Here is an 8,919-nt window from a genome sequence, read left to right on the forward strand (position 1 = left end):
GGGTGGCCGGGACGACTCACACAAGTAAGGCTTGCAGGATGTGAACCAAACTGAGACCTTCACTTTGTAGGGCTGTGAATCTGGACTCTTTTTACAAGCATGTGAGTTCCAATCCAACACCCATTGAATTTGATGGTAATACTCCCATTGGCTCCAATGGACATTGGATCAGATTGTTAAATGTTTGTTTAAAGAAGCTCCCAGTGTTTGGGAAATGCAAAGAAGTCTGCAAAAAGCCCAAGTAATTTGTAAACTGAAGCTAATTTACTATTAATGCTGAATCATTTATATTGAAAAAGCCTGGGGAGAAATTCTACTCATGACAGAAACACCACAGAGCAAGGCATGTTTCCAATATGACCTTTATTGAGCAAGTACTGCTGTGACGGTTCTACATCGAACAACAAAAGGTTGCGTACTGTGAATGTCAACTAGGTTCTCCCATGAACAAAAGTCCATCTTAATTGCACCAGTGAGGTAAACATAATTATTCATAAGTAGCTTTTTTTTAAGGCTAGGAGAATTCTGTTTTTTTTCCCATGATTGTTTTGTTTTGTTTCACGTTTGTTCTTGGCTCAGTTGGTTCTTTGCATAATACCTCTTAAGACGTTCCTCAGATGTGTTCCTCCGACAGTTTAGGGAATTCAAAAGCTTCCTTTCCTCATGCATTTGCTTATTTATTTATTTAATTCCCCAAGTTCTGTGGAGGGAGAACATCTTGAGCTTGCATGCATTTCCCCCCAGTATTGCACACGCACAAAAACGTAAAATACAGTGTGTCTGGAGACTCCATGAGAGAACCTGTTTTGCTTTAAAGCTGTCACTCACATGCATTTTGCAGCTGTCATATGGCTTAACCTTTTTCACCAACCCAAGCTCTTTTTGATTTTTTTAATTACTATTTATTAGTCACTGTCTTTTACTTGTTTTATTACAGCATGAGAAGTGACTTTCTCGACCTTCTTGGTGGACATCTTTTTCTCTTCAAAACTTTCCTCGTGCTCCTCTACCTTTTGGGTGACTGTCACAGACTTGGTGATGTATTTGGTTGTACTGTCCCCATCGTCGCCAGTGATTTTCTCCACCTTTTTGGTTACCACAACTTTTTCTTCGCTCTTCCCTTTCTTCTCTTCAGATGGGCTCACATCCAGGCCATTGGTGACCACACCCTTGTCTTCCTCCTCAATTTCTTTTTCTTTGGATTTCTCCTCCTCCTTCTCATCCACCTCCCCGTTCACTGCAATGTCTTCTTTCATGGATCCCTTGGAGGCCTGGTCACTTTCCTCTCCTTCACTGCTCCCATCCTTTGTTTTGGACTCTTTCTCTGCACTGACTTTTGTTACCTTTGTGACCGAGATGGTCTCTTTCACCACAGCCTTTTCTTCTTTCACTGGGGATCCTGGCTTCTCTGGGGATCCTGGCTTCTCTGGGGATCCTGGCTTCTCCTCCTTTGTTTCCTCCTCTTTACTTTCCTTCTCCATTTTCTGTTCTTCACTTTCTCCTTCAGCTTCTTCTCCTGCTTCCTTCTGTTCTTCCTCAGCCTCTTCTGCTGCAGGAGATTTAGGTGGAGATTTTGCTAAAGACACTTTTACTTTTTCCACCTTCTCTTCCACTGCAGCCTCTTCAGCCTCTTTCTTGCTCTTCCCTTCAGGTTCCTTTTCTTTCTTAGTCTCAGCCTCAGCTTCTTCTCCCTCAGCTTCGGCCTCACCTTCTTCTTCTTCTTCCTGCTCAGCCTCCTCTCCCTCTTCCTTTTCACTCTTTTCCTCTGCTTCTTCTTTTTCAGAACCTCCTTCTTCTGCTTCATCAGATTTTGCAGCCTCCTCCTCCTCCTCCTCTCCCTTCTCTTCTTCTTCTTCTTCTTCTTTTTCTTCTTCTTCAGCTTTGGGTGCAGCTGCTTTCTCTGGAGCTTTCTTTTCAGCTACAATTTCCTCTTCCCTGGCTTCTTCCTCTTCCCCTTCTGCTTCTTCTTCCTTCTTCTGTTCTTCCTGCCTGGCACTGGTTGCCAATTCCTCTGCAATAGCTACCAGGACATCATCCATTTCAGATTTTTCATCCTCCACCTTTGTCTCTTCAATGATTTCTTCTACAAATTTGTGCTGGACCTTTAGCTTTGGCGGCTCAGCTTTTGATTTCTGTATTTTACTAGATGATATTGTGACCATGGGTTGCCTGTGTGTAAATGTGGGACCAGTAATGCTTCCCGAGAAGGCACTGAATCTTGTCTCTTCACCCTCCAGTAGTTTCCTAGGGAAATAAAGAGGAGGAGGGGAAGTTAGCATGTAAAATGTCTGACTTGTGTCTGCAGTGTCTCAGAGAATTAGAAAGGTGTTTCAAGCATGTGGAATATGTTAAGGACGATGAAAATATCCGCTGTTCATGTTCAGTGGGACTTCAATAGGTTGGGATCAAGCACCTTATGCTCACCACGGTAATATCTGAGTGCTGCATACAGCACACAGTTTTTCTTAGCTTGGTTTTTAAATCTTATGATTGTCATACTCGATCACAAATTTTTTTGTCTTGTAAAACTAACAAAAAATGCATCAGCCACATTCTCAGTCTGATGTAAATCAGCACAGTTCTGAGCATAGTCATTCACTTCAATAAAGCCATGCTGATCTAAACCTTCTGAGGACTGGGCCCTATATGTTTAAAATATAAATATTCTAGCTTAGATTGTTAAAGCCAATTAGGGCATTTGAATCCCTATTTCTCATTAATTTGAGCATCCAAATCCCTTATGATTTGAAACTCTCAGCCATAATATGTTCACCAGATTAAACCATGTTAACCTTGGCAATAAAATAAAACAAGATGTCTAGTCTCTGTATATTTGATAACCCCAGCACATTGCAGGCTTCTAAAGATGTTTGCTTTCCAATAGTCTGTTTTGATGTTATTTATATTCAGAAATGCATTTTCCCCATCTAATCCTCTGACCCAGAAAATCAGCGCTTTCATGTTTTATTTTAAAGCTGTGGTTGCAGACAATTTATTTATTTATTAAGCTACCTGGTTTCAAAAATAAAAGTGGCAAATAAACAGTTACAAAAGCAATGCAAAAGAAGCTAAAAAAACATCCTGCCAGATGATGGCAATAGCAGCTACATCCCTGTTCCAGGATTACTTCACAGAGGATTCTGAAGGAAAAGTTAAGAAAGAAAAGTGAAAGTGTTTTGCAATGTGCAGATTAACAGTGCTCATCTGATACCCAAGTACAGCCATGTTCTAAAATAACAAGAGCGCATTAAAACTACCCCCGCTGCTTGCTCGATATGCGCAAAGTGAAGTGAAAGAAAATACAGATTTAAAAACGGTCATCTGCTTCGTACTTTTGTAAACGTAATAAGAACAGAATGCTGCATTATGGAACCATTGTACTGCAGTTTAATGGTCCTATCCCATTCCCGGTGAAGTCTATGGGAGTTTTGCCATTGACTTTCACAGAGCCGGATCAGTTATTAACTCAAAAAGATTTCTTAATGTGAAGAGGTCTTGAATTTGCACAGATTTGAAAGAGTGCTAATAATTTGGCCGAGTGTCTATTCTTGCATTTGTTTGATGCTTATAGGGGAGAATCCTTGCCAATGATACAAGCTGTTTGGGCAGAGGTTGGTTGGAACCAGAAGCATCTGCAGTGCAATTAGTATTCCAGACACATCCACAGCATTCCTATGGTACCTGTATGCAGCAATTTCAATATCCAGCGCCATCTTGACATTGAGGAGATCCTGGTATTCCCTCAAATGACGTGCCATTTCCCATTTTGTACCCCTCAGCTCGTTTTCCAACTGATGAATCGTGTCCTGCAACAGATACATAAAATCTCCATAACATCATTAGACTTGCATCCAAAAAGCATCCCTGCTCAGATAATAGTTTTAACCCCTATATTCTAGCTTAATAGCAGCACTGAAAAAGTTCTGTAAGGAAGCCTTTTAAAAGCGCATCTTAAAATCCAGGGCTAATATAAGAAAGGGATAAGAGCACAAAAGGAGTCTGATCCTGGTCTCACTGCCTTCAATGGGCATCTGAATCAAGCCTATTGTTTTGCAAATAATTGTTCATTACAATAAAGCTTTCGGGTCCTGATTCTGCAATCCTGACTCAGCAAAACTCTTTATGATTGAGCATTACCTCAGCAAGGACTGTAGGTTCGACCTTTTAACTTTTCCCATATATTTTAAGATATTTATTAGCTATCAGTAAAGTACTGTCAAGAGTTAAAAGCTGTGATAAAACATTTCAAAACATCGTTTTAAAATCTCCAGTCAGATTATTTTATGACTAGGCAACAGCAAACTGTAGAATATATATTTGCAAATTGTTAAACATCTCTGATAGAAGGTCATTTACTATATCCTTACCGTTAAAAGTTTGCATAGTAAATCGACGTGGGAAATGGAGAGTGTTTTCTAAAATAATAGTTAAAAATCTAAGAAGGAATATTAAAAATGCTCTTTGTAAAGAGGACTGTGGACTAAATGTTTTACTATCAGAGGGAAGAGCAGACAGCTAAGGGCGTGAACGTCCGGAGACAAGCACTGAACACTGCTATTAGACGTCCGGATTGCATCACACAGCTGGTCTTTTTTCACTACGCAAGCTAATTTTGCATAGCATGTTTTTTTTCTTTACTTATTTTTGCACCTTTGCAGGTACTTTTGGTTTGTTTTGCACAAGCCACGTTTGCCTTTCAGCGATAACTCATTGTCTGCGTTCCTGCTCTGCATACGGTCGCTCTGCAGCTCACGAGTTAATTTTGCATTGGCAGAGGCAACTAGTCTTTTTGATTTTCTGGCTGAATTTTGCATCGCGCGGGCCAGTCCGCATGGCGCCCCGCTGTGCTTTTCATCTGCCCGGTGTGGGTCGCTTACCTGGTAGGTCGTGAGATCGTTGTTGTGGCGCTCCTCGATGTCGTTCAGCTGCCTCTCCAAGGACTCCTTGGTGCCCCTCACCGACTCCAGCTCCACGCTCTTGGACTGCAGCTGCCTCCTGTACTCGGCGATCTCTTCCTTGGCCGTGCGGATGGCCTCTTTGTTGTGCTCCGCCGCCTCGGTGAGCTTGGCATAGCGACACTTGAACCACTCCTCGGCTTGGTGCATGTTCTGGTCGGAGTGGCACTCCAGCTGGCTGCGGATCTCCTTGAGGGCGGAGGTGATGTCGGTCTTCATGTAGTCCTTCCTCTCCACCGTGATGTGGGACGCCTGGATCTGGGCTAGGAGCTCGGCCACCTCTTCCTCGTGGTTGCCCCGCAGGAAAGCCACCTCGTCCTGCAGCGACTGCACCTTCTTGTCCAGCTCCACCTTGACCATGGAGGCCTCCTCCATGTCCTTGCGCAGGGCGCGGATGGTGGCTTCGGTCTCATCGCGCAGCCGGGCCTCCTCCTCGAAGCGCTCCTTGATGCGCTGGATGTCCTCCTCCACGTGCTCCGAGTCCAGCTGGAGCTGCGCCTTCTCGTGGTTCACCTGTTCCAGGGCGCAGCGCAGCTCGCGCAGTTCCTGCTCGTAGGCGTCGCCCAGCTGCGAGCGGCCGGCTTGCTTCTGGCGCAGGGCGGCGATCTCCGCCTCGATCTCCTTGTTCTGCTGCTCCAGGTAGTGCACCTTCTCGATATAGCCGGCGAAGCGGTCGTTCAGCCCCTGCAGCTGCTCCTTCTCGCTAGAGCGGCTCAGCTTGAAGTCCCCGGCCCCGTTGAGCAGGGAGGACTGGCTGAGGTCCAGGCTCTCGGAGGAGCTCAGCACGGTGGAGCCATAGGACACCCGCTGCGCGCCCAGGGCGCTGCGCTTGTACGGGGAGGAGACGGTGCTCGGGGAGCCCCGGGACCAGGACTGCGACCTGAAGCCGCTGGAAGGGGAGGCGCTGGCCCGGCTGTAGGTGGCCCGGCTCTCGGTCACCCTCCGGTAGGAGGGGTTGCCGAGCGTGTCCAGGGTGTAGCTCATCTTGGAAGACTTTGGGATGTGTGCGGCTTTCACAGCGCGGCTCCAGCCGCTGCCCGCCCCTTATATAACGGAGCCGGCCCGGCAGCGCGGCTCCAGCCACATGCTCCGAGGGGGCGGGCCGGGGAGGCGACACGTGGCAACTAAAGGCACCGCAGCCAGCCCCAGACCCCCCCCTCCCGGCAGCTGGCTCCTCCCACCTTCCCAGCCAGTTCTCCCCCCTTTTCCAGACCCCCCTGCGCCCTCCTTTTCTCTCCCCTCTTTCTCCTCCCCTTCTCTCCTCCCCTCTGCTTTTCTTTCTTTCTTTCTTTCTTTCTTTCTTTCTTTCTTTCTTTCTTTCCCTCCTCTCCTCTGCCCTAGCTTTCCCCCTTCTCTCCTTTCTCATCTCCTCCATCCCTACCACTCTTCCCTTGTCTCTTTCCCATCCTCCCTCTCCCATCCTTCCCCTCTCCTTCCTTCCCCTCCCTGCTCGCTTCCACCGAGCAAAGCACAATGGAGCAGGGTCAGTTCACTCCCTGCAAAAGAAAAACGACAAGCCGAAGGTTACGCTGGACGGGGAGGTGGGTGGGAGTGCTGAGTTTTTCCAAGGGGCGGGCGGGCAGGCCTTCTGCGTTAGATCTGAGGGAGAGCTCACTGAATACATTGGGGAGGCAGGTAAGGTGTGTGTGTGTCCGTGTGTAGGAGGGAATAGCCATGGCGGTTTCAGCACCACGGCCAGCGGCACAGGCAACTAGAAAAGCGATGGAAGGGGACTTCTATGCAGAATAAAAACATGTCTCCGGGTGGTTTGTCTGGTGCTGTGATCCCGCCCCCTCCCTCCCCAAGCAACTATAATAAAGGCTAGCTAGTATGCTATTTGTTTTAAATGAGCAGCGTGCGAGTGTCAAGCCGGGACTCCATCTGCAATGCAGAGTAGCAGGAAGGATCAGAGAGTGAAAAGATGTTCCCCCCTGAAGTCATTTCCTTTCACATACCGCTGTAAAATTCTTAGCCCGAGACATTCCTATTAAGATGAATCACGGGGAGCAGGAAGGCAGGGAGAAGATGGGATAAAAGAAACAACCTCCCCTCCCCCCAACAAAGGTCTGACATTTGAAGGTCAACAATGCCTTGGAAAAGAGATGAGAGGTTGGGTGGATTAATAGGAAAATGGGATTGCTGTTTTGTGATCATCGAAAGCACCAGAAGTGGCTTTCGAGTTTTAGGGATAAATAATAAAATGTGAAACATGAAACGTGAAATTCTGCAGAAGGAAGTTGATTGCATTCTAGCATGTAACCACTGCAGGGATAGAGCACCCATATTGTAATTGGTACAGGTAAACAGGAGTTTTTCAAAATCCCCTTGGATCTAAAGTCTTTTATTACTCATTTTATGGCTTTTGGCTTTGTTTTTTCCAAAGATTGAGCTAGATCTATCTATCTATCGATCTATCGATCTATCGATCTATCTTTATTTTTAAAAAATAATGCCTGGTGCATTTTCTCTTTGAAGACTTGTTAAAACTTATTTTTTGGTGGCACAGTGTAATTTTTTATGAGTACATTGAGGTGACTAGCTAGCATCCAGTGGACTTTGCATTCTTGGATATATCACAGGTACACAGACAATGAAATAGTTAATTACAGGGATAAATCATTGCTGATGCTAGAAAAAAAACATCTATGGTTCCTGCATTCCTTCCTTATTGTAGGCACTGAAAATGTATGCCTCTTTCCACTCCGAAATCTGTAACATTTGAAAAACAAATCTATGTTCACTAATTACCTTATTTTTAGCCCTGTGTATGAAATGACATTTAAAATGCTGCAGCATTTCTTCACTGTGTACAGCTAGAAAAGTCTGAGGGACAGGGTTAAACTTTCAAACCACATGGAACACTGTACCACAGTTCACTCATTAATATGATGTTGTCATAGGACTGCAGCACTGCAGTCAGTGGAGAAAGGATATCAGAATTATCCAAGGTATCTGCTGAATTGCATTTGCAAATAGATCCACAGTTTAACCTATTTGGAGTTGTATAGGACTGGTATAGGGAGAAGGTTTTAGTGTAATTGAAGCAATCAAGGATTCTAAATGCATTCTATTAATTTTGCTAATAGTTTTTCTGGGGTGGGGGTGGAGGGAAGAACTCTCTAGACTCAGCAGGAAGTCAAGACAAAAATACTATTAACAATGATATTGCATTTTATTAATTTTCAGGATAAAAGATGTGTTATGATCAGATTTATTGTTATTTTCCCCTTTGATTAAAGAACTGTAGAAAAAAACAGAATATGTTCAAGTTGTATTACTCACAGGGAGAACTTACTGTAAAAGAAAACATCTGGTTAACACAGGTTCCTGGGACTTTTATTATTCTTTTAATGCTCTGAAAACAAGATGATTGTGCTGAAAGACAATTAAAAGAAGAGCCATATTTACTCTTGCAATACAATCAATTTGCATTAAATATGTTTATGCACAGATTATTCAAAATAGTATGCAAAACACATTGCTACTGTATAATCAAGTGCTAATACAGTTTGACTTATTTATTGAATACTTAAATTCAGGCAATGTAAAGTTGTATAAAATACAATAATTATCATAGTATATACTGATTACCTTTCTAAAAAAATCAGATTATTTATGACAAAAACGAGATGCACACACACACTTTCAAACAAGTCTTTATGTAATCACTTTACAGAAAGATAGTTTTTTTCATTTTCAAAAATCACTGTTCTGGTAACATTCACTTCAGGTCCATAATAAAGTATGTGTAGACAAAACCGATGCTACATTTTTATGAAGGTGATATGGAGGTTAGAATGAGCTGGTAAAAACAATCTTTAAAATATTTCCCTTTTTTTAGCAACTAATTCCTTTCCACTTTATGTCACTATCTGGTTTAGGATTTTTTTGAGATGAAGACTACTGTTTCTAAATATGGAGAGCTTCTTCTCTCAGAGTTTAACATACAAGTATCGTTACTTTT

At 43.8% G+C, this 8,919-nt stretch overlaps 1 protein-coding gene across 1 annotated transcript; it reads right to left on the reverse strand.

Annotated features, from left to right (window-relative positions):
• Nucleotides 1–344: 344 nt before the first annotated feature.
• On the reverse strand, nucleotides 345–5,983 carry NEFM (neurofilament medium). The gene is made up of 3 exons (XM_034761832.1): nucleotides 4,878–5,983; nucleotides 3,682–3,806; nucleotides 345–2,244 (listed from the first exon to the last, which is right to left on the reverse strand). Exons 1-3 carry the CDS (start codon nucleotides 5,937–5,939, stop codon nucleotides 906–908), a joined length of 2,526 nt encoding a protein of 841 aa, XP_034617723.1. The 5' UTR covers nucleotides 5,940–5,983; the 3' UTR covers nucleotides 345–905.
• Between the last annotated feature and the right edge of the window lie 2,936 nt (nucleotides 5,984–8,919).

This window comes from Trachemys scripta, chromosome 2, assembly GCF_013100865.1.
Source record: "Trachemys scripta elegans isolate TJP31775 chromosome 2, CAS_Tse_1.0, whole genome shotgun sequence".
Classification (NCBI taxonomy): Eukaryota; Metazoa; Chordata; order Testudines; family Emydidae; genus Trachemys; species Trachemys scripta.

Excerpts from the sequence above, each read along its gene's own strand:
- NEFM (XM_034761832.1), bottom strand. The coding sequence starts at position 5,939 with ATGAGCTACACCCTGGACACGCTCGGCAACCCCTCCTACCGGAGGGTG. Across the intron at positions 3,807-4,877 it reads ACGATCTCACGACCTACCAG|GACACGATTCATCAGTTGGA; the intron begins GTAAGCGACCCA and ends TATCTGTTGCAG. Across the intron at positions 2,245-3,681 it reads ATTGAAATTGCTGCATACAG|GAAACTACTGGAGGGTGAAG; the intron begins GTACCATAGGAA and ends TTATTTCCCTAG.